This window comes from Chiloscyllium punctatum, chromosome 10, assembly GCF_047496795.1.
Source record: "Chiloscyllium punctatum isolate Juve2018m chromosome 10, sChiPun1.3, whole genome shotgun sequence".
In the NCBI taxonomy this organism is placed as follows: Eukaryota; Metazoa; Chordata; class Chondrichthyes; order Orectolobiformes; family Hemiscylliidae; genus Chiloscyllium; species Chiloscyllium punctatum.
Window position 1 is genome coordinate 8,244,354 of NC_092748.1, and position 25,031 is coordinate 8,269,384.

Here is a 25,031-nt window from a genome sequence, read left to right on the forward strand (position 1 = left end):
GAGTCTCCTCACAGAGCTCTGCACTGGGGCGGAGAGAGTCCCCTCACTGAGCTCTGCACTGGGGCGGAGAGAGGCCACTCACTGAACTCCGAACCGGGGCCGAGAGAGGGACACTGACTATCTCACATCAGAAAATCCATGCTCACCTTCCAACAGATTCCCATTTTCCTGAATCCGGATCCCATTGGATTCAACCTCTTTTTCTGAAATTCCAACATTCCCACCATTCCGGCCAGACCTCTCCTCTGTGCTGTTTCCATCCTCCTCATTGATCCGCGTGGACTGATCCAGTGCCTCCACTCTGGAATTTTGCATAGAATGAGGGACTTCGAACAGTCCTTTGTTTCCTAAGAGAAAATGGAATTTTCAAAAATGGAATCAGAGGAATTCCTGCATGGAAATAGGCCCATTCAGTCCATTGGACCCAGTCTGGTCCAATCTGAACCTGTTAACCAAAATCGCCTTCCTCTCTCCATATTTGTCTCCAATTTTTTATTATTATGAACCTCCATAAGGTGGAGGTGAAAAGGACAATATTCCAAAGTTATATTCCCAGTGGAATGCTGACATTTATACCTAGATGACTAAAATACAAGGGGATAGAAATCATTCTTCAGCTATACAAAGCCCTGGAGACCTCACCTGGACTTACTGTGTTCAGTTCTGGAGAATATGCCTTAGGAAAGATACCATGGCCTCGGAGGGAGTGTAGCAAAGGTCTGTTAGAAGGAACCTGAACACTATGGGTTAAAAGACAAGGAGGATTGACAAAAACATAGATCACTTCCTTGGTACGAAGAGAATTAAGTGTGATTCAAATCAATATTTTGAAAACGTGAAGGGGATCGGATAAGACAGATCGAGAGGAACTATTTGTGCTGGTTCAGGTGACTGAAGTGAAATTGGCAAAGCCTTCTATACAGAAAGAATGGTAGACATTTGGAGCTCTCTCTGCAAATGGCAATTGACAGTACATCAGCTGTTCATCTCATGCCTTAGGACGATGGATGTTTCTTAATCAGAAGTACAAGGAGATATGGAGCAACAGTGGGAACAGATCAATCATGATCTCACTGAATCCTGAAACAGACTCAAGGGGGGAGAATGGCCTCCTCCTGTTGCTCAGCTTCTAAATCTGAGAGATGCACAGAGTGTGGAGAGGAAAGTAAGGTGTTAATCATTTACTCGGGATCAACACTGACCTCAAACTTGCCCCTGAACATTCATAAATGTTAGTGTGAGAAAGTGAACATCTTCTCCAACAGAATCTACACAGGTTGGTGACAGACTGAGGCAATACAGTCAAAATACTCCTTTTGTGAAGCAGTCTCATGTTGGCAATAAATGATGGCCCCGTTAGAGACCAACCATCCCTTGAAGAATAAAAAGGCCAGAAAGCTTAAGAGAAGGTAACGGCCATTGCCTGGGTTATGGGTGGGCGAAGGGCTAGGCCAGGGTCTGACATGGTGCAGGTGCCCCCTGCCACAGGGTAAGGAGTGCCCCAGTTGGAAACCTGCACTATCCCAGATACTACATGGGGGACACAGTCAAAGCAACAGCTGATTAAATCCTTACACCAACACTGTTCACTCCAGTACAACATTTTCCTACTTCACTCCAAATTAAACACTTCATTATGATCCTATGTTTTGTTAAATATGTACCTGAACCAGGTACGGCCAGGAGGTCTGAGGTGGGCCAAAGGGTTTACAGACAGGAGCTGTGCACTGGGGCAGTGAGAGGCCCGTCACTAAGCTCTGTGCTGGGGCAGTGAGAGGTCACTCACTGAGCTCCACGCTGCGGCAGAGAGGGGCCTCTCACTGAGCTCTGCCCCGGGGCAGAGAGGGGACTCTCACTGAGCTCCGCACTGGGGCAGAGAGGGGCCTCTCACTGAGCTCTACACTGGGGCAGAGAGGGGACTCTCACTGAGCTCCGCACTGGGGGAGAGAGAGGCCTCTCACTGAGCTCTACACTGGGGCAGGGAGGGGCCTCTCACTGAGCTCTACACTGGGGCAGGGAGGGGCCTCTCACTGAGCTCTGCACTGGGGCAGAGAGAGGCCTCTCACTGAGCTCTGCACTGGGGCAGAGAGAGGCCTCTCACTGAGCTCTGCACTGGGGCAGAGAGAGGCCTCTCACTGAGCTCTACACTGGGGCAGGGAGGGGCCTCTCACTGAGCTCCGTGCTGGGGCAGAGAGAGGCCTCTCACTGAGCTCCGCGCTGGGGCAGAGAAGGGCCTCTCACTGAGCTCTGCACTGGGGCAGAGAGAGGCCTCTCACTGAGCTCCGTGCTGGGACAGAGAGGGGCCTCTCACTGAGCTCTACACTGGGGCAGAGAGGGGCCTCTCACTGAGCTCTGCACTGGGGCAGAGAGGGGCCTCTCACTGAACTCCGTGCTGGGACAGAGAGGGGCCTCTCACTGAGCTCCGCACTGGGGCAGAGAGGGGCCTCTCACTGAGCTCCGCACTGGGGCAGAGAGGGGCCTCTCACTGAGCTCCGTGCTGGGGCAGAGAGGGGTCTCTCACTGAGCTCCGCACTGGGGCAGAGAGGGGCCTCTCACTGAGCTCCGTGCTGGGGCAGAGAGAGGGACAACAACAATCTTCCATCAGGCAGGAGATAACAAAAGTTTGAAAACACCTATTAACAGATTCAAGGACAGCTTCTTTCCTGCTATTATCAGACTTATGAACAAACCGCTCACATACTGAAGTTGATCTTTCGCTGCACCTTCTTAGTAGCTGTAACATTATATTCTACATTATTTCTTGTACCCTGCCATACTTATGTAAGCTATGGTTTGCCCGTATGACATGCAAAACAATACGTTTCATTGTATCTTGATGCATGTGACAATAATAAATCAAATCAAATATTTCACCCAACATAATCCATCCTCACCTTCCAATAGATCCCCATTTTCTTCAATCCTGATTCTGATGAACTTGAGATCTCTTTCTTCATTCTCCTTCTGGGTCACTTTCTCTGAAATTCCAACATTCCCTCCATCCTGACTGGACCTGTCCTCTGTGCTGATTGGATAATCCTCTTTCATCTGTGTGGACTCATCCAATCCCTTCATTTTGAAAGTTTCCTGAGATTCAGAAGCTTCCAGCTTTCCTTTGATTTCACAAAGATGGAATGTTATAAATATGTTATAAAGTGGATTTCCAGCATGGAAGGAGTCTATTCAGCCCATTGCCCATGTCCCAGACCCGGCAGAAACTGTATATTTGAATATTCTCCTTTGCAGACTTCCCATATTTATTAGAATAATTTCAAATTGGCATTGAACAATGAAAGAGGCAGTTTTCTGAACTTAGATTCCCAAATTAAACAGCTTAGTGTGAGAGGAAGGAAAGATATAGTAGAGGTCCCAGATTTGGGAGGTGCTATCAAAGTAATATTGGTGAGTTACTACAGTGTATCTTGTAGATGGCACGCACGACTGCTACTGAGTGGATGAAGTGAAGGTTTACGGTGGTGGTGAGTGGAATGTGGGTGAAGCGGACTGCTTTGACCTGAATGGTGTTGAGCTCCTTGAATGTTTCTGGAGCAGCATTTATCCAGGCAAATGAGTGTATTCTATTGAACTCCTGACGTGTGCCTCAGAAAGTTGACTGGCCTTTGGGAGACAGGGAGTGAGTTAATTGCCCCACAATTCCCAGGCTCAGACATGCTGTCCTGTCGCAGACTTTACATGGAGAGTCCAGTCAGGTTTTGGCCAAGGTAACTCCTTGGATGTTGATAGTGGGGCGATTCAATTTTGGTAATGCCATTGAATATCAAGGGGTGATAAGTCTTTCTTGTAGGTCACCGTTATCGCCTGCCCCTTATGTGGTAAAATTGGTCCTTCCTATTTACTAGCCCAGAGGCCAATATGATGGGCAGGGCCTGTTCAATATTCCTGGTCCTGAGCCTGGGCCTGGGCCTGTTCCTGGGCCTGGCTTGTGTCTGAGCCTGAGCCATACCAAGGGCCTGCCTATCAGGGAAAACAATTTCAATTGGTAACCGATTCCATCACTGCACAAAAGAAAACCACAGTCAAAGCAGCTCCACTTGCAATCACCTCCATGCCCACTGTTAATCCTGTTCTGCTCCACTGATAACACCAAAGTCCAACGGTTATTGTAATGATAGGTTTCAGCCTTGGCACAGCAGAGAGTCAAAGAGGAGACAGATGGAGCTGAGCTCCGCACCAGGGCAGAGAGAGGCCCCTCACTGAGCTCCGCACTGGGACAGAGAGAGGCCCCTCACTGAGCTCCACACTGGGGCAGAGAGAGGCCCCTCACTGAGCTCCACACTGGGGCAGAGAGAGGCCTCTCACTGAGCTCCGCACTGGGACAGAGAGAGGCCCCTCACTGAGCTCCGCACTGGGACAGAGAGAGGCCCCTCACTGAGCTCCACACTGGGGCAGAGAGAGGCCTCTCACTGAGCTCCGCACTGGGGCAGAGAGAGGCCTCTCACTGAGCTCCGCACTGGGACAGAGAGAGGCCCCTCACTGAGCTCCACACTGGGGCAGAGAGAGGCCCCTCACTGAGCTCCACACTGGGGCAGAGAGAGGCCCCTCACTGAGCTCGACACTGGGACAGAGAGAGGCCCCTCACTGAGCTCGACACTGGGACAGACACAGGCCCCTCACTGAGCTCCGCACTATGACCCTGTGAGGGCCCCCACTGAGCTCACTCTGGGGCCAAGAGAGTCCCATCATTGAGCTGCACACTGGGGCTGAGAGAGGGACATAACTATCTTACAATGTAAAATCCATCCTCACCTTCCAAAAGATTCCCATTTTCCTGAATCCGGATCCCATTGGATTCAACCTCTCTTTCCTCCCTCTCCCTTTGGCTATTTTTTTCTGAAATTCCAACATTCCCACCATTCCGGCCAGACCTCTCCTCTGTGCTGTTGGCATCCTCTTCATTGATCCGGGTGGATTGATCCAGTACCTCCACTCTGGAATTTTGTGCAGATTCAGGGGCTTCCAATAGTCCTTCATTACCTTAGAGACAGAATGTCAAAAATGGAATCAGAGGAATTCCTGCATGGAAATAGGCCCATTCAGTCCATTGGACCCAGTCTGGTCCAATCTGAACCTGTTAACCAAAATCGCCTTCCTCTCTCCATATTTGTCTCCAATCTTTTATTATTATGAACCTCTGTAAGATGGAGGTGAAAAGGACAATATTCCAAAGTTATATTCCCAGTGGAATGCTGACATTTATACCTAGATGACTAAAATACAGGGGGATAGAAATCATTCTTCAGCTATACAAAGCCCTGGAGCCCTCACCTGGACTTACAGTGTTCAGTTCTGGAGAATATGCCTTAGGAAAGATACAATGGCCTCGGAGGGAGTGTAGCAAAGGTCTATTAGAAGGAACCTGAACACCATGGGTTAAAAGACAAGGAGGATTGACAGAAACTTAGATCACTTCCTTGGTACGAAGATAATTAAGTGTGATTCAAATCAACATTTTGAAAACGTGAAGGGGATCGGATAAGACAGATCGAGAGGAACTATTTGTGCTGGTTCAGGTGACTGAAGTGAAATTAGCAAAGCCTTCTATACAGAAAGAATGGTAGACATTTGGAGCTCTCTCTGCAAATGGCAATTGACAGTACATCAGCTGTTCATCTCATGCCTTAGGACGATGGATGTTTCTTAATCAGAAGTACAAGGAGATATGGAGCAACAGTGGGAACAGATCAATCATGATCTCACTGAATCCTGAAACAGACTCAAGGGGGGAGAATGGCCTCCTCCTGTTGCTCAGCTTCTAAATCTGAGAGATACACAGAGCACGGAGAGGAAACATAGAACATAGAACAATACAGCACAGAACAGGCCCTTCGGCCCTTGATGTTGCCCTGACCTTTGAACTATTCTCAGCTCGTTCCCCTACACTATCCCAAAATCATCTATGTGCTTACCTAAGGATTGTTGAAATCTCCCTAATGTGGCTGAGTTGATTACATTAGCAGGTAGGGCATTCCATGCCCTTACCACATTCTGCGTAAAGAACCTGCCTCTGACATCTGTCTTAAATCTATCACCCCTCAATTTGTAGTTATGCCCCCTCGTACAAGCTGACATCATCGTCCCAGGAAAATGTCTTTCACTGTCTACCCTATCTAATCCTCTGATCATCTTGTATGTCTCTATCAAATCCCCCCTTAGCCGCCTTCTTTCCGATGAGAACAGACTTAAGTCTCTCAGCCTTTTCTCATAAGACCTTCCCTCCAGACCAGGCAACATCCTGGTAAATCTCCTCTGCACCTTTTCCAATGCTTCCACATCCTTCCTGTAATGGGGCGACCAGAACTGTACACAATATTCCAAGTGGGGCCGCACCAGCGTTTTGTATAGTTGCAGCATGATATTGCGGCTCCGGAACTCAATCCCTCTACCAATGAAACCTAACACACCATATGCCTTCTTAACAGCACTATCTACCTGGGTGGCAACTTTCAGAGATCGATGCACATGGACCCCAAGATCCCTCTGCACATCCACACTACCAAGAATCTTTCCATTGACCCAGTACTCTGCCTTCCTGTTATTCTTCCCAAAGTGCATCATCTCACTTTTAGCTGCATTGAACTCCATTTGCCATCTCTCAGCCCAATTCTGCAGTATATCCAAGTCCCCTTGCAACCTGTAACATCCTTCCAAACTGTCCACTACTCCCCCAACTTTAGTGTCATCTGCAAATTTACTAATCCATCCACCTATGCCTATGTCTAAATCATTTATAAAAATGACAAACAGCAGTGGTCAAAAACAGATCCTTGTGGCACACCACTAGTAACCGGACTCCAGGCTGAATATTTTCCATCAACCACCACTCGCTGCCTTCTTTCAGAAAGCCAGTTTCTAATCCAAACTGCTAAATCACCCTCAGTCCCACGCCTCTGCATTTTCTCCATCAGCCTACCATGTGGAACCTTATCAAAGGCTTTACTGAAGTCCATGTATACCTCGTCAACTGCCCTACCCTCATCTACATGCTTGGTCACCTTCTCAAAAAACTCAATGAGGTTTGTGAGACATGACCAGCCCTTCACAAAACCATGTTGACTATCTGAAATCAAATTGTTGCTTGCTAAATGATTATAAATCTTATCTCTCATAATCGATTCCAAAATCTTTCCTATAACCGAAGTAAGGCTTCTGTTAAGGTGTTAATCATTTACTCAAGGAACAACACTGACCTCAAACTCTTGGGCTTGCCCCTGAACATTCATAAATGTTAGTGTGAGAAAGTGAACATCTTCTCCAACAGAATCTACACAGGTTGGTGACAGACTGAAGCAGTACAGTCAAAATACTCCTTTTGTGAATCAGTCTCATGTTGGCAATAAATGATGGCCCCGTTAGAGACCAACCATCCCTTGAAGAATAAAAAGACCAGAAAGCTAAAGAGAAGGTAACGGCCATTGCCTGGGTTATGGGTGGGCGAAGGGCTAGGCCAGGGTCTGACATGGTGCAGGTGCCCCCTGCCACAGGGTAAGGAGTGCCCCAGTTGGAAACCTGCACTATCCCAGATACTACATGGGGGACACAGTCAAAGCAACAGCTGATTAAATCCTTATACCAACACTGTTCACTCCAGTACAACATTTTCCTACTTCACTCCAAATTAAACACTTCATTATGGTCCTGTGTTTTGTTAAACACGTACCTGAGCCAGGTACGGCCAGGTGGTCTGAGGTGGGCCAAAGGGTTTACAGACAGGAGCTCTGCACTGGGGCAGTGAGAGGCCCCTCACTAAGCTCTGTGCTGGGGCAGTGAGAGGTCCCTCACTGAGCTCCACGCTGGGGCAGCAAGAGACTCCGCAATGTGACAGTGAGAGACCCCTCATTGAGCTCTGCCCTGGGGCAGAGAGAAGCCTCTCACTGAGCTCTGCACTGGGGCAGAGAGGGGCCTCTCACTGAGCTCTGCACTGGTGCAGAGAGAGGCCTCTCACTGAGCTCTACACTGGGGCAGAGAGAGGCCTCTCACTGAGCTCCGCACTGGGGCAGAGAGAGGCCTCTCACTGAGCTCTACACTGGGGCAGAGCGAGGCCTCTCACTGAGCTCCGCGCTGGGGCAGAGAGAGGCCTCTCACTGAGCTCTGCACTGGGGCAGAGAGAGGCCTCTCACTGAGCTCCGCACTGGGGCAGAGAGGGGCCTCTCACTGAGCTCCGCGCTGGGGCAGAGAGAAGCCTCTCACTGAGCTCTCCACTGGGGCAGAGAGAGGCCTCTCACTGAGCTCTGCACTGGTGCAGAGAGAGGCCTCTCACTGAGCTCCGTGCTGGGGTAGAGAGAGGCCTCTCACTGAGCTCTGCGCTGGGGTAGAGAGAGGCCTCTCACTGAGCTCTGCACTGGGGCAGAAAGAGGCCTCTCACTGAGCTCCGCACTGGGGCAGAGAGGGGCCTCTCACTGAGCTCCGTGCTGGGGCAGAGAGAGGGACAACAACAATCTTCCATCAGGCAAGTTTTGAAAACACCTATTAACAGATTCAAGGACAGCTTCTTCCGTGTTATTATCAGACTTATGAACAGACTGCTCATATACTGAAGTTGATCTTTCTCTGCACCTTCTTTGTAGCTGTAACATTATATTCTACATTATTTCTTGTACCCTGCCATACTTATGTAAGCTATGGTTTGCCCGTATGACATGCAAAACAATACGTTTCATTGTATCTTGATGCATGTGACAATAATAAATCAAATCAAATATTTCACCCAACATAATCCATCCTCACCTTCCAATAGATCCCCATTTTCTTCAATCCTGATTCTGATGAACTTGAGATCTCTTTCTTCATTCTCCTTCTGGGTCACTTTCTCTGAAATTCCAACATTCCCTCCATCCTGACTGGACCTGTCCTCTGTGCTGATTGGATAATCCTCTTTCATCTGTGTGGACTCATCCAGTCCCTTCATTTTGAAAGTTTCCTGAGATTCAGAAGCTTCGAGCTTTCCTTTGATTTCACAAAGACGGAATGTTAAAAATATGTTATAAAGTGGATTTCCAGCATGGAAGGAGTCTATTCAGCCCATTGCCCATGTCCCAGACCCGGCAGAAACTGTGTATTTGAATATTCTCCTCTGCAGACTTCCCATATTTATTAGAATAATTTCAAATTGGCATTGAACAATGAAAGAGGCAGTTTTCTGAACTTAGATTCCCAAATTTAACAGCTTAGTGCTAGAGGAAGGGAAGATATGGTAGAGGTCCCAGGTTTGGAAGGTGCTATCAAAGTAATATTGGTGAGTTACTACAGTGTATCTTGTAGATGGCACGCACGACTGCTACTGAGTGGATGAAGTGAAGGTTTACGGTGGCGGTGAGTGGAATGTGGGTGAAGCGGGCTGCTTTGACCTGAATGGTGTTGAGCTCCTTGAATGTTTCTGGAGCAGCATTTATCCAGGCAAATGAGTGAATTCTATCGCACTCCTGACGTGTGCCTCAGAAAGTTGACTGGCCTTTGGGAGACAGGGAGTGAGCTAACTGCCCCACTATTCCCAGGCTCAGACATGCTGTCCTGTCGCAGTCTTTACATGGCGAGTCCAGTCAGGTTTTGGCCAATGGTAACTCCTTGGATGTTGATAGTGGTGTGATTCAATTATGGTAACACCATTGAATGTCAAGGGGTGATAGTTACAGTCTCTCTTGTAGGTGACTGTCATCGCTTGCCCCTTATATGGTAAAATTGGTCCTTCCTACCTACTAGCCCAGAGGCCAACATGGTGGCAGTGCCTGTTCAATATTGCTGGGCCTGGGCCTGGGCCTGTCTTGTGTCTGAGCCTGAGCCATACCAAGGGCCTGCCTATCAGGGAAAACAATTTCAATTGGAAACCGATTCCATCACTGCACAAAAGAAAACAACCTGTTCTGCTTCATTGATAACACCAAAATCCAATGGTTAATGTAAATGGTAGGCTGCAGCCATGGTACAGCAGTGAGTCAGAGAGGAGACAGATGGATCTGAGCTATGTTCTGGGGCTGAGAGAGGCCCCTCACTGAGCTCTGCACTGGGGTAGAGAGGAGCATTTCACTAATCTTTGCACTGGGGCCAAGAGAAGCCCCTCACTGAGCTCCAGACTGAGGCACAGAGAGGGACAATCTCAATCAGGGTCAATATCATTCAGTCTCACCTTCCAATGGAGTCCCATTTTCCTCAATCCTGATCGTGATGAATCTGACCATCCTTTCTTCACTCTCCATCTGGCCGTTATTCTCTGAAATTCGAACGCTCCCTCCATTCTGGACAGAAATCTCCTCTGTGTTAATTGGATACTCCTCATTGATCCACGTGGACTCATCCAGTCCTTTCATTCTGGAATCTTCTATAGAATCAGGGCTCCCCAACTTTCCTTTGATTTCTCAGGGACACGATATGAGAAATTGAATTAGACAAGTTCCAAGACGGAAAGAGGCCATTTTGCCCATGGAAGCTATTCGAGACTAATCTGACCCTGTCTCCTCACCCTCTTCCCATATCTACTTCGAATAATTTTAAATTTCTTACCAAGATGTATCAGGCAGCTTTAGGCAGGAGACCACTTCCAAAATTTAGATTCCCAAGTCTGAGAGTAAATACCAATAGGAGGAATAATAGTTTTTGAATAACAATAACCTCAGGGTCAGTGTAGGAACATGCGTGGAAATGCTTTGCAAATTATTTTCAGAGGATTTTGTACACAAATTTGTTCTAAGAATACTTAGTGTATTGGTCTTGGACCTGTTACACTCAGAGAGTCAGAGTTGATGAGGCAACACTCATGTGTTGGGTGGCACAGTGGCTCAGTGGTTAGTCTTGCTGCCTCACAGCACCAGGGACATGGGTTTGATTCTACTCTCGGGCAGCTGTCTGTGTGGACTTTGAACGTTTGCCCTGTATCTGCGTGGGTTTGCCCTGGTTTCCTCCCACAGTCCAAAGATGTGTAAGTTAGCAGAATTGGCCATGTTAAATTGCCCATAGTGTTCAGGGAGGTGAAGGTTAGATATGTTAACTGTAGTAAACATATGGTGGGGTAGGATGCTCTTCAGAGGGTTGGTGTTGACGCGATGGGCTGAATAGCTTGCTTCCACCCTGTAGGGATTCTTTGTTGTAGCCTGGCAATATGAAACAAGTGATGGGAGTGGCTTCAATTTCTTTACAGCACTTGACTGACTAGATGGTTCTTAATGCCAGATGTTGGCATGTATTTGATACTTAAACCTTTGGCCACATTACGACTGGATCTTTATTAACTACCAAGTCCTGAAGTGGGAATTGGAATGTGGAGCTTCTAGTCAGAGGCAGCTATGCTATCCACTGTGCCAAAAGATCTCTAGCACAAACAAGGAATGAACTGTGCCACACCAACTCGGGGCTTCCAATTCCAAAGTGCTTTTTGTGAGTTATCTAGCCAACGGTTAGAGTCAAGAAGGATTGGGGCTGTCAATACAGCAAAGTCTGGAAACACCCTTAGCTGAAAAGCTTGGACTGGGTCTTTGGAGCTGTGTCTGGGTCAGGACGAGACTGTTGACCTCGAGATGGTGATAAAGCTCAGCCACTAACAATTGTTTCCTTCCCCCTTGTACACATGCTCAATCACTCCAGGTAACCTGGAAGTGAAATCAGGACCTCCTGACTATTTTCACACCACCATTCTTCATACTCATGACCTAGTTCCTTCCCTGTGACACCACAACAACATCCTCTCTGTTAGTTTCACAGAGTAATCTAGTCTCAGCAAATTTCAGAAAACTTGTAAATTCATCCAACTTGCAGAAATATTCACCTCGCTGATTTAAACATCTGCTGTGCAACTCAGAATGCTGACAGAACTAGACTAACACATTTCTCGTGTTATAGAGCAGCAACCAAGGTTAGATTAAAGTGATTATCATTTTCACAAGGATTCCTGTCTTGCTTTTGAATGGCAGTGTTACAATCACACCTTCCCATCTTTGGAGGTTATAGCTGGCTGTAAGAACCTTTGGAAATTATGTGGTTTCTTGTGTTAGATATAGAGTAAAGCTGTCTTCCTACTGTTCCCTTCAAACATTCCCAGACCACAGACATTGTGGAATTACTGGAAAGCTCTGTGTACTCTTTTAAACTGAAAGCAAAGCACCTCAATACTGACCCGCACAAACACTTCGCGGATAAGTACAACATGAGGCCAAATACAAAGTAAAGCTCCCTCTACTGTTTTAAACTGAGAGTAAAGCTACCTCAATATGTTAACATAAAACACACCCAAGACAGGTACAGCACATGGTTTGATACAGAGTAAAACTTATTCTCTACATTGTCCCTATTAATCATTCCCAGGGCAGGTACAGCACACGATTAGATATAGAGTAAAGCTCCTTCTAAACTCTCCTAATCTAACACTCCCAGGACAGATACAGCACACGATTAGATATAGAGTAAAGCTCCATCAATGCTGTTTTCATCAAGGACTCCCATATAAGATGATCAGAGGATTAGATAGGGTAGACAGTGAAAGACTTTTCCCTAGGATGATGACGTCAGCTCGTACGAGAGGGCATAACTACAAATTGAGATTTAATAGATTTAAGACAGATGTCAGAGGCAGATTCTTTACACAGAGAGTGGTAAGGGTGTGGAATGCCCTACCTGCTAATGTCGTCAACTCAGCCACATTAGGGAGATTTAAACAATCCTTAGAGAAGCACATGGATGATTTTGGGAGAGTGTAGGGGGACAAGCTGAGAATAGTTCACAGGTCGGCGCAACATCGAGGGCCGAAGGGCCTGTTCTATGTTCTAAAAGATATAGCATGGGTTTCGTTACAGAGTAAAGCTCACTCCACACTGTACCCATCAAACAGCATGGTGTTAGACCCAGAATAAATTTCCCACTCTCTTTTAAACTGAAAGTAAATCTTCTTTTACACCGTCCCCATCAAACACTCCAGGATAGGTATAGCATGGGGTTAGAAACAAAGTAGGGCTTCCTCTACTCTTTTAAACAAAAAGCAAAAATCCTTCAGTCCTGTCCCCATCAAACATGCCCAGTATAGGTACAGCATGGTTTTAGATATAAAGTAAAGCTCCCTCCATATTTCCCATCAAACATGCTCTGGGCAGGTATAGCACAAACTAGGGTTGGATTGACCAAAGTTTGAATTGGGATGGGTAGATACAGCTGTTGGTTTGGTTGGGGTTTGGTTGGGGGGGGGGGGGGGGGGGGGCGGAGGGGGGTGCTTGGGGGGGTGAAGTGGGGGGATGGGATTGTAATGTTGCTGGGATTTGTGATGTAGTGGTTTTTGTTTTGAAGCATGGGGTGGGGAGATAATCACTGCTTTCTCTCATTATGGACTGTTTCTCATATTCCTTACCTGTTGCCTCATTGTGGATGTCCTCACCCTTCTCCCTTTGTGGCCTGACATCTATAATTGGGGGAAGAATCAATCTCCGCGTGAACCGTGCTGCTTCAGGGATTGGTCCTTTTCTTCGCTTCCCAGCATGCCTTCCTCTGGCTAGAGACCTTCTCTGAATCTGGGGCAATTTCCACCTCTCCAGCTGTTCCACAATCAAAAACACATTATTGGTAAAAGTAGTAGATGCATATTAGGGAACAGACCAATGCACAAATTCCTTCAACAGACTAACAGCTGGGAACCAGTGTCACTTCCTGTACACATGTGGATTGCACAGCCAAATTAGAAGGCTGAAAATTTCTGTTTTGCACTCATCAGGACAAACACAAAAGTGTCAAATCACAAACAATTACAACAATTTACACTATTGGAGAAAAGGATGGCAATTACTTGGCAAGTCAACTCTGATTGGCTGAGGAGCTTACTATTGAGAAAAGCAATGGGAAAGCCATGTTTGAATTACCCGGGAACTTGGGACAACCTTCGATTTCTCAATGTATTCCCATGGAAATGCATTGGCTAATCAGACATGGATGTGGAGGCTGGAGGAGGATGGGGTAGGGGCTAGTTTCCAATGGCCATCCCCCTAGCCCTCATTCACAACTCCAGTAACCCCCCCCAGCCCCACAGACTTTCGTGAAAGTAGCCATTTTAGCCTTTCCCAGCTAGTGAGGGATGAGGCTGAAGGGCCTTTACCTGCCCTTCACAACTTCAAGGCATTAATTGGTGGTGTGCCAGCAGGTGACCCAGGAACCATGCTCCACAGAACTCGACTGCTGTGCAAACCCACCCTCACTACCTCTACCCCACCTTTATCGTCAGTTCCTGTACAGGTACAGTACATGGTAGGGAAAGGAGAGTGATTTGCTCCTGCCAGGTTCACACTGCCTTCAGTGTCTCTCAGTACTGAAGCACTCCTGCAGTACTGCACAATCCCCCCTGAGAGACCTGAACCCCCAACGGAAGTCAAGAATGACAGTGATAGTCCCTGAGAAAAGCTAACACTTAGATACATCTTATTAAACTTGGTGATTCTACAGACATTGGAAGCTCTCTCATGTTGGCTTTACAGATCCTAGGAACAGTAAATGCTTGGATCATCCCAATTCAATCCAATTGTAGATGGTCACTGTTGGCCCCAGTGCCATGTCTTACCTCACTACTATCTCCCTCCTGTCTTGGTTGAAGTCCTGCTCCAGTCTCTGAGCCAATAGATGGAAGCTTCAGTTGCCCACTCACAGAGGCAGGAGGTTCCACATGTTGTCTTGAACCACACTGGTCACCGGGTCTGCCTTTCACTGAGGAAGAGGGATAGCTGAGTACAAACGTGACAAGGCAGGAACGGGAGAAAGAAGCATAGTCAACTCTAGACTCTGGAGCCCCGTCTGAACCAATGGCCTGGTTAGGAACGGGTGAGATGGATATATCTTCATCACTCCCGTGGGAATTCTAAGGATTGAAGTGACTGAATGGACTGGAAATCCTTGTATCCCAGGGTGCAACCGTATGAGGTATGAAGTCAATGCAGCATAGAACTCTTCTCACTCCTACCTCCATTACGTACCCCAATCTCTTTCCCAATTACACATAGTCTCTCTACTGCATCCCCCCACCTTCCCCATACCTCTGTCTTTTCCTTGCTTGTCCCTAGTCTCTCCCCCCACCGTACCAAAGTCTCTTAATCCTAGACACTAGCCTCTCCCCCAACACTCCAGTCTCTCCACGTCCCCATATCCTAGACCTTCCCTTTGGTGTTCTGCAGTCTCTCCCCCATTACATGAATCACTCCTTCGTTGTTCCCTAATCTCTCTCTCTTACTGTTTCCCAGTCTCTCCTGTGTACCGCAATCTCTCTCCCTAGTCCCTAGGTCGCTTCACCATTGTTCTCCAGTCTCTCGTCCCAGCTGTTCCCCAGTTTCTCCCTTGTATACACCAATCTTTTCTTGTGTGTACACCATCTCCCCCACTGTTTCCCAGTCTTCCCTTGGCCGCTGTTCCCCAGTCTTTCCCTTCCCTGTTGCCCAGCCTCCCCCTCGCTCTATGCCTCAGCCTTCCCCCCCACCCCCCACTGCTCCCCAGTCTCCCCCTTTGCTATTTGCCAGTCTTCACCCCCCATGGCTCTTCCCCAATATTCTCCCCTCCCCCTCCCACCGTTCCCCAGTTTTCCCACCCTCGCTGTTCCCCAGTCTCTCTCCCTCGCTGTTCCCCAGTCTCCCCCTCCCACTGTTCCCCAGTCTCCACCTCCCGCTGTTCCCCAGTCTCCCCCTCCCACTGTTCCCCAGTCTCCTTCCTCTGCTATTCTCCATGTGACCTCCCCACTGTTCCTCAGTCTCCCCCCCTCTGCCCCCGCTATTCCCAGTCTTTCTGAAGGCTATCTCCTGTGTACCGATGCCCAAGGCTATTAGATCCTGGGGTAGAACAGTGGCATGACACTCACCTCTCCTGGCCCCAGCCAGCGGCCCTCCGTAGTAGGTCCCTCGGGATCTCTGACAGCACAGCTGGGAGGAATCAATGATTGGCCGTCCCGGGAGGTTGCTGCTGTGGCATTGGTCCCTCGCTTTGGCAGGCTGTTGCCTATTCAGGGAACTGGTCAGAGGCTGTGGGTCAGAGGTCATTGGTAATGAGAGTCCTTGAGTATTGTGGAAACTACACTGACATGGCACACTCGGAGTCTTCTGGGGGTGGGGGGTGCAGGAGGCTGAAGGGGTGGGATGGGCTTGCATGAGGGGGTCAGGGGTTAGGGCATGGGTCGGGATGGGACACGATGGGACACCAGGAAGAGTGGAGATTGACTGGACCAAGGGCGATTGGAACATGAGAAAGGCTTCCCCTCCCTGTTCAGACCCCCTTCCTCAAAGGCCACTGCAGCTTTCCTGCGAATCCAGTGTGGGAGGGGCAAAGACCATGTAGGAGAAGGGTAACAGGAGAAAATGAAGGGCAAAATACTGTGGTATTCGGGAGTAACGGGGGCATTGTGGAGGAGGTAGGGATAGGAATGGGAAACAGAGGAATTAGAGCAAGCAATGGATTATAAGGGGGAAATACAGGGTTATGAGAGGGGCAATGAGAGGGGACATGGGGCAACAGATTGTATATGAGAAGCACAATAGTACACATATAAAAGGGGCAACTAAGGGCATATGAAAAGGGAGGCATTGGTGCACAAAAGGAGAAATAGGGGCCTTCAAGAGGGGCAACTGGAGGGTATGAGAGTAACAACAAGAAGGTGTGAGAGGAGGAACGGCACATATGGGAGAGCAAAAGGTCACTATGAAAGAGGCAACAGGGTGTATATGGGGAAGGGCCATTGAATACATACCAGAGGGGTAACAGAGCACATAGGTGAGGATCAATGGGATAGCACAAAAGGAGAAACAGGAGGGTGTGAGTGAGATAACTGAGGGCAGAGGGGAAGTGTAATGGAGCATGTATTAGAGGGGCAAAAGGAGGAAATGAGGGGGTGAAATAATGGGGTATGAGGAGTAATGGAGAGAATGGGAGCTATGTGTGGACAATGGGTCTCATGAGAGGGAAATAGAGGAATTGAAGGGGTGCAATGGGGCTATAAGGGGCCAACAGAGGGTTATGAAAGGGTTAAGAGAGAAATGCGCCAGCAACGACAGTGTCCTTTGGCAAACGTGTCTCACCGTGTTGAACACTTGCTGAGTGGCTTGCACCTGGTCAGCCTCCTCTGTGATCTGCTCCAGCTCCCTGGCTGGGACAGTGACCAGAACATAGAGGCTAGTCTCCTGTGGATTGGAACCCTCTGCTCCACTCTCCCTATTTGTCAGAATTTCCCTCACGCCAGGCCTCGAGCTGTCAGATTGTGTTCCTTTGACCTCATTATCAGTGGCAGGGCAGCTCTCACCTTTGCAAGAGGGAAAGAAATCACCACTGCATTTAAACACTTGGTGCAATTCCTGCTCCAGTTCCTAACAGATCGCTGTAATGTGTGCAGGACACTCACTAGAGTCTACCTTTCTCTGGAACCGCAACAGGGCAAGACTCAGATGGGTGGGAATTTTAGAAAAAAGTGCATTCATAGGGTGAGGGCGTTGCTGACTAGGCCAGCACTTACTGTCTTGTCCCTGATTACCCCTGATTGCCCAGGGGACAGTTAAGAGTTAACCACATTGCTGTGGGTCTGGAGTCACGTGTAGGCCAGATCGGGTAAGAATGGCAGTTTCCTTTCCTGAAGGACATTAGTGAACCAGATGGGTTTTTCAAACAATCAACAATGGGTTTCATGGTCATCATTAGCCTCTTGATTCCAGGTTTTTAAAAAAATTGAATTCAAATTCCACCACTTACCATTGGTGGGTTTTGAACCTATGTCCCTAAGCTATTACCTGGCTCTCTAGTGACAATAGTGACAGACTAGTGACAGTATCACTGGGTTATCACCTTGCTCAGTTGTACCTAACCCACTGCCAGGTTGGGGTGGTAAGACTAGTTTGGTTACTTAAATGCACAACAGCGCGTTGTGTAACCCACATAATGTAGCAGGGTGGTGGGTTAGTTTTAGTTATTTTCGTTAAGTAGCTGTTGTCACAACTCACTGGGGTAGGATGTTGAAATCTGACTAATTCTGGCGCCATCAATAATGTGAAAAGATTTAATCAACCTATCCAAAGCCCCTAGTTTACCTGACTGATGAATCCAGTTTGAAAGAAATACTCATCTGGTCTCTACTAAACAAGAACACAGTTATTGATTGCAAAGAGATTGTCTTTTAAAAATGTCAGGAAAGAAACACAAAATGCTAAGTTATAACTCTGTATAACATACACTCTGCCCTTTAAAATATTCCCAGAGACATACAAACAGATACAGAAAGAAACAATGTTAACAGTTGAGGAAGAACAACAAAAAAGTCTCAGTGAAGTATAGTTCGGGCATCAGTCTAGACTACTAGAATCTACGACATGATTTCCTGCAATTCCCTTCCAGTTTCTTTTGACTTCAGTTTGAGATCAAGATTAAGTAATATTACTGAGGAGAGGGGTAGGTTGCTGAAGCTTTCCATCTCAGACTGATCAGTACAAAGGCAAGAATGCCAAATTTCCACCAATCACTGCAATCTACACAATGGGAAGAAACTGATTGATTGGTGAGTCAAACTCAAATGCTCTGGAGAAAGCACTGGAGAACTGTAGCTTCCTTGGGCTCTTGGTAATTCAAAAAAGACACAAGGCTTGGACATACTTCTTTTGTTTGTAGCGAATTAATTAATAAATAAGGAAATATTACATTTCAAATTTAGATCTGCATGTTGCTCATATTTACAATTGCCTCATCATCCTAAGTGGGCACTCAATTCTCTCTGTATACCCTACTAACACAAGCATCAATGCTTTCAGTAATGCTCTGGGCCCAGAGACTCCTTAAAGTGTCTAGTCATGAAAATGGGCAAAGTGTGGTGAAACACAGATCCCTTTGCAGCAGGGCAGTTAGAAACAACAGAGTAACACCATAGACCCATTACACCATAGAAGGAAAGATGTTGTCTATTGAGTCCACCCCTGTTTTCTGTTAAATAATCCAGTCAGTCCCATTGCCCCACTCTACCTCCTGAGACCCAGAGGTTTCTTTTCCTCATGTCCAACCAATGTCCATTTGAAATCATTTATCATCAGCACTACCACCTCCCTCACAGGTGGGGAGAGCTTGGCCATGTCTGGGTGTTAAAACCAAGAGGTTGAGCTAAATTGTCAGTCGCAAAACATCAGTAATAATTGCACTGCTGGTCATCACAGTAAACCGTGAACAAACGATACCAGTGCAAACCAATGTCTCGTAGCTACCTATCCCTGAAACACAGACTATGGCCTTTAGTTGTGTCTATATTTCTGTTCTTTTATTTATTCAGGTGATGTGGATGTTGCAGGCATGTCCATTCCCAACTGAGGGGTTTGCACAGCGTTTCAGACATACCAACTCAATTAATGCGGGTCTGAAGTCAGATGTGGGACAGAGCAAGTAAAAATGGCAAGACTTCTTCCCTAAATACTAATGAACTAAATTGATTTCATTCTTCATTACAATGAATAGTTCCAATTTCAGATTTATTGATTACATTTAAATTCCATTGAGAGATTTGATCCCATGTCTCTAAGATGTTAGCCTTTGGATTATGAATCCACTGACCGTATCGCTATGCCACTGACACTCATTATTGTACATTGTGAACAGTGTAGGTTAGAGTGCAATAGCTGACGCTAACACCTTGAGCTGACTGACTGCTGAAGGTTCAGTACCTGTGTCAAAGATGGTCTCCTCTCCCTGCTCCTCCTTATCCTCTTCATCCAAACATGGCCAGCTCTGGTACAGGTCAGCAACAGGAAGGCAGGGATTGGCACGATAGGGTCTGGGTGCCTTCGACAGATCACACTTAGTCTGCTGTTGAAGGAGTGAGTCGACGGACTGCCCTTGCAGCTGGTTCAGTTTGTTGGTGTAACCTACAGAGACAAAAGAGCTTTTAGATAATGTTGGAGCCTGTTCAGCACATTGACAAGAGTTTAAAGATTATAGCTCAAAAATTACAGTGTATCCCATCCAACTCCCCACCCTCTCACACACTATATTCCACCCAACCCCCTACCCCATCTCACACACACTATACCCCATCCAACCCAACACTGTCTCACACACACTATACCCCATCCAACCCACCACTGTCTCACACACACTATACCCTATCCAACCCACCACTGTCTCACACACACTATACCCTATCCAACCCATCACTGTCTCACACACACTATACCCCATCCAACCCATCACTGTCTCACACACACTATACCCTATCCAACCCACCACTGTCTCACACACACTATACCCTATCCAACCCATCACTGTCTCACACACACTATACCCCATCCAACCCATCACTGTCTCACACACACTATACCCTATCCAACCCACCACTGTCTCACACACACTATACCCTATCCAACCCATCACTGTCTCACACACACTATTCCCCATCCAACCCATCACTGTCTCACACACACTATTCCCCATCCAACCCATCACTGTCTCACACACACTATACCCTATCCAACCCACCACTGTCTCACACACATTATACCCCATCCAACCCATCACTGTCTCACACACGCTGTACCCCATCCAACCCATCACTGTCTCACACACACTATTCCCCATCCAACCCATCACTGTCTCACACACACTATTCCCCATCCAACCCATCACTGTCTCACACACACTATTCCCTATCCAACCCACCACTGTCTCACACACATTATACCCTATCCAACCCATCACTGTCTCACACACACTATTCCCCATCCAACCCAACACTGTCTCACACACACTATACCCTATCCAACCCATCACTGTCTCACACACACTATACCCCATCCAACCCACCACAGTCTCACACACACTATACCCTATCCAACCCATCACTGTCTCACACACACTATTCCCCATCCAACCCATCACTGTCTCACACACACTATTCCCCATCCAACCCATCACTGTCTCACACACACTATACCCCATCCAACCCATCACTGTCTCACACACACTATACCCTATCCAACCCATCACTGTCTCACACACACTATACCCCATCCAACCCACCACAGTCTCACACACACTATACCCTATCCAACCCATCACTGTCTCACACACACTATTCCCCATCCAACCCATCACTGTCTCACACACACTATTCCCCATCCAACCCATCACTGTCTCACACACACTATACCCCATCCAACCCATCACTGTCTCACACACACTATACCCTATCCAACCCATCACTGTCTCACACACACTATACCCCATCCAACCCACCACAGTCTCACACACACTATACCCTATCCAACCCATCACTGTCTCACACACACTATTCCCCATCCAACCCATCACTGTCTCACACACACTATACCCCATCCAACCCACCACTGTCTCACACACACTATACCCTATCCAACCCACCACTGTCTCACACACACTATACCCCATCCAACCCATCACTGTCTCACACACACTATACCCTATCCAACCCACCACTGTCTCACACACACTATACCCTATCCAACCCATCACTGTCTCACACACACTATTCCCCATCCAACCCACCACTGTCTCACACACACTATACCCCATCCAACCCATCACTGTCTCACACACACTATACCCCATCCAACCCACCACAGTCTCACACACACTATACCCCATCCAACCCATCACTGTCTCACACACACTATACCCTATCCAACCCATCACTGTCTCACACACACTATTCCCCATCCAACCCATCACTGTCTCACACACACTATTCCCCATCCAACCCATCACTGTCTCACACACACTATACCCCATCCAACCCACCACTGTCTCACACACACTATACCCTATCCAACCCATCACTGTCTCACACACACTATACCCCATCCAACCCAACACTGTCTCACACACATTATACCCCATCCAACCCATCACTGTCTCACACACACTATACCCTATCCAACCCATCACTGTCTCACACACACTATACCCTATCCAACCCACCACTGTCTCACACACACTATACCCTATCCAACCCAACACTGTCTCACACACACTATACCCCATCCAACCCACCACTGTCTCACACACACTATTCCCTATCCAACCCACCACTGTCTCACACACATTATACCCTATCCAACCCATCACTGTCTCACACACACTATTCCCCATCCAACCCAACACTGTCTCACACACACTATACCCTATCCAACCCAACACTGTCTCACACACACTATACCCTATCCAACCCATCACTGTCTCACACACACTATACCCCATCCAACCCATCACTGTCTCACACACACTATACCCTATCCAACCCATCACTGTCTCACACACACTATACCCTATCCAACCCACCACTGTCTCACACACACTATACCCTATCCAACCCAACACTGTCTCACACACATTATACCCTATCCAACCCACCACTGTCTCACACACACTATACCCTATCCAACCCACCACTGTCTCACACACACTATACCCCATCCAACCCACCACTGTCTCACACACACTATACCCTATCCAACCCACCACTGTCTCACACACACTATACCCTATCCAACCCAACACTGTCTCACACACATTATACCCTATCCAACCCATCACTGTCTCACACACACTATACCCTATCCAACCCAACACTGTCTCACACACATTATACCCCATCCAACCCACCACTGTCTCACACACGCTGTACCCCATCCAAGCCCCCACTCTTTCTCACACACAGTTTGCCATTCAACTCTCCCACCCCCTCACACGCACAAAGCCCTCTCTGAAATAAATCAATGCTTCCTGCATCCTTGGATAGGTTCACCACTGGTTGGGGAAGTTGTGACCTCATTTGCCGTGATCATCCCAACTCATGTCCTTAGGAAGCTTTTCCCAAACCTGCCCCTTCTTTCTGGGCTTCACCTGGAGTACATGAATCCTCAAAAACTCCTCATCGCTGCTTTTTGATATCGTCCATGACCTCAGCTTTCCCTGTGTCTGTAACCATTTCCAAACCCACAACCCTCTGAGGTACCCTCTCATTCCAGTCTCCTGTGAATCTCCAATTATAAGGTGGTTTCACCACTGGTGGCTGTGCCCCTTCAGCTGCCTGGACCCTACACTCTGAAATTCCCTCCCTACACCTCTCTGCCTCCTTACCTCAGAATCGTCCTCTAAGACAAGCTCACAAACTACCACTTTGACCAAGCTTTTAGTCACCTGATCTAATTGCTCCTTTCTGTGTGGTTTGGCACTATGTTTGTATTATAATGTTGCTGTGAAGCATCTTGAGATGTGCATTATGCAAAAGGTGCTAAATAGATCCAGAATACTGCTGTTGTTGTATTGTGTGCAATGTATTCCGGTCTGGCCCTCCTCTCTACACACTGAGTCTCTGGCCTGTCTAATGCTCAGTGATAGAGAACAGGCCACCCATGAGTCTAAACAGACGAGGCACTGTCATACATAACAAGTTGATTATTGTGAGATAACTAAGTGCAGTTTACATTAACTTGCTAAGATTTATCAGTTCGGAATATCAGGAGATGTTATCTGCTCCAGGAACACGTACAGATCTCAAATACCTCCATCTGAGTGCAGTTCAGTGCAATACCAACATGAAGTCATTCAGAGCTACCCCCCCTTCTAATAGCATACACTTCCCAATCTGCTTGGTTACAAACAGGAAGGAGCAGACTAACCTGAGCATTGTAGCCGATACAGGAGAGTGGGGTCACAGGTCTCGGCGAGGCAGGCCAGGTATTGCTTGGCTGAGTAGCCAGGACGGATTTTACGGTTTCCCGAGCGATTCCTGTGCCCAATGAGGAAATGCAGGTAGGGCTCCACTTGCATAGAGCCTGCGCCATTCTGGAAGCAAAAGCAACAGACCTTTCTTCAGGAAAACTGCACACGGAGGTCATTTCAGTTCGACAGGCGTATGAACATTTGGCTTAAGATTTTTTTTTCAGGAATGCAAAACGTTCAGTCCACCCAAACTGGCCCACTCCTTTCTGATAAACCAATCCCACACATACAGCATCTCACTACAGTCGACACACTCACCTGGGTGAAGGGGGTCAAAGAGCATTGACTGGAGGTTGAGATCACGGAAACATTCTCTCACAGTCTATCGTACTACAGGTTCGACCTGGCTTAGCCTGATCATGGAGTAGCATGGGGTCCTCATTAGGAGGACCAGCGAAGTGATTGAGACCTGGCTGATTCACTATGCAAGCTGTCCAGACTGACTAATATACTGCCCAAACCATCTAGACCTGGCTCATTCACTGCAAAAACTGCCTAATCACGGCTCATTAACTACCCAAACCAACTAGACATGACCGATTCAACACCCAAACTGTCTAGACCTGGCTCATTCTCTGCCAAACGACATTAGATTAGATTCTCTACAGCCCTTCGGCCCAACAAGTCCACACCGACCGTCCGAAGAGTAACCCACCCAGACCCACTCCCCATATTTACCCCTGACTAATGCACCTAACTCTATGGGCAATTTAGCATGACTAATTCACCTGACCTTCACATCTTTGGACTGTGGGAGGAAACCGGAGCACCCGGAGGAAACCCACGCAGACACGGGGAGAATGTGCAAACTCCACACAGTCAGTCGTCCGAGGCTGGAATTGAACCCGGGCCCCTGGCACTGTGAGGCAGCAGTGCTAACCACTGAGCCACCGTGCCGCCCTAATGACACCCATGCTAAACCCATCCAGACACGGATGATCCTTAATCCCGATAACCTTTTGAAATACCCACCTCTCTCTGACCGTAGGCAAGGATGGCCCTAGCCAGATCCTGCAGAGTGCTGAGTTGAACCCTCACTCTGTGCCGCCACTTCACGCTGTGCTGGTGCTGCCAGGATTGTAGCGCCAGGTCCTCCGAGTAGAGTACCAGGGCCCCCCGACGTGTGCTGAAGGTTTTGGGGGGCACTGGCTGGCAGTGATGGTGTAGGAAGTCTTCGGAATTGTGTGGTTTCGGAGAGACACAGGCAGACTTGCTCGGGGCCTTCCAGTTAAAATAATCCTGTCAAAGGTAAGTGTGAAACAGGTTTAGGATTCACCCAGAAGAGACTGGGAGAGGTT

At 47.7% G+C, this 25,031-nt stretch overlaps 1 protein-coding gene across 3 annotated transcripts in view; it reads right to left on the bottom strand.

The window, feature by feature from the left end:
- The window catches only part of LOC140481866 (uncharacterized), a 61,355-nt gene that overhangs the window by 32,406 nt on the left and 3,918 nt on the right, over positions 1-25,031 (bottom strand). Inside the window, exons 2-13 of one of the 3 annotated variants that reach the window (XM_072578447.1) lie at positions 24,706-24,972; positions 23,631-23,796; positions 19,641-19,841; positions 17,031-17,251; positions 15,821-15,980; positions 14,540-14,682; positions 13,343-13,526; positions 10,142-10,360; positions 8,746-8,964; positions 4,768-4,995; positions 2,895-3,113; positions 147-347 (exon numbers count right to left, since the gene is read on the bottom strand). In XM_072578447.1, the coding sequence (XP_072434548.1) occupies positions 147-347; positions 2,895-3,113; positions 4,768-4,995; positions 8,746-8,964; positions 10,142-10,360; positions 13,343-13,526; positions 14,540-14,682; positions 15,821-15,980; positions 17,031-17,251; positions 19,641-19,841; positions 23,631-23,796; positions 24,706-24,972 (2,428 nt within the window). Of the gene's footprint in view, positions 1-146; positions 348-2,894; positions 3,114-4,767; positions 4,996-8,745; positions 8,965-10,141; positions 10,370-13,342; positions 13,527-14,539; positions 14,683-15,820; positions 15,981-17,030; positions 17,252-19,640; positions 19,842-23,630; positions 23,797-24,705; positions 24,973-25,031 lie in introns of all 3 variants that reach the window. The other 2 variants (XM_072578446.1, XM_072578448.1) reach the window with 2 other exon arrangements.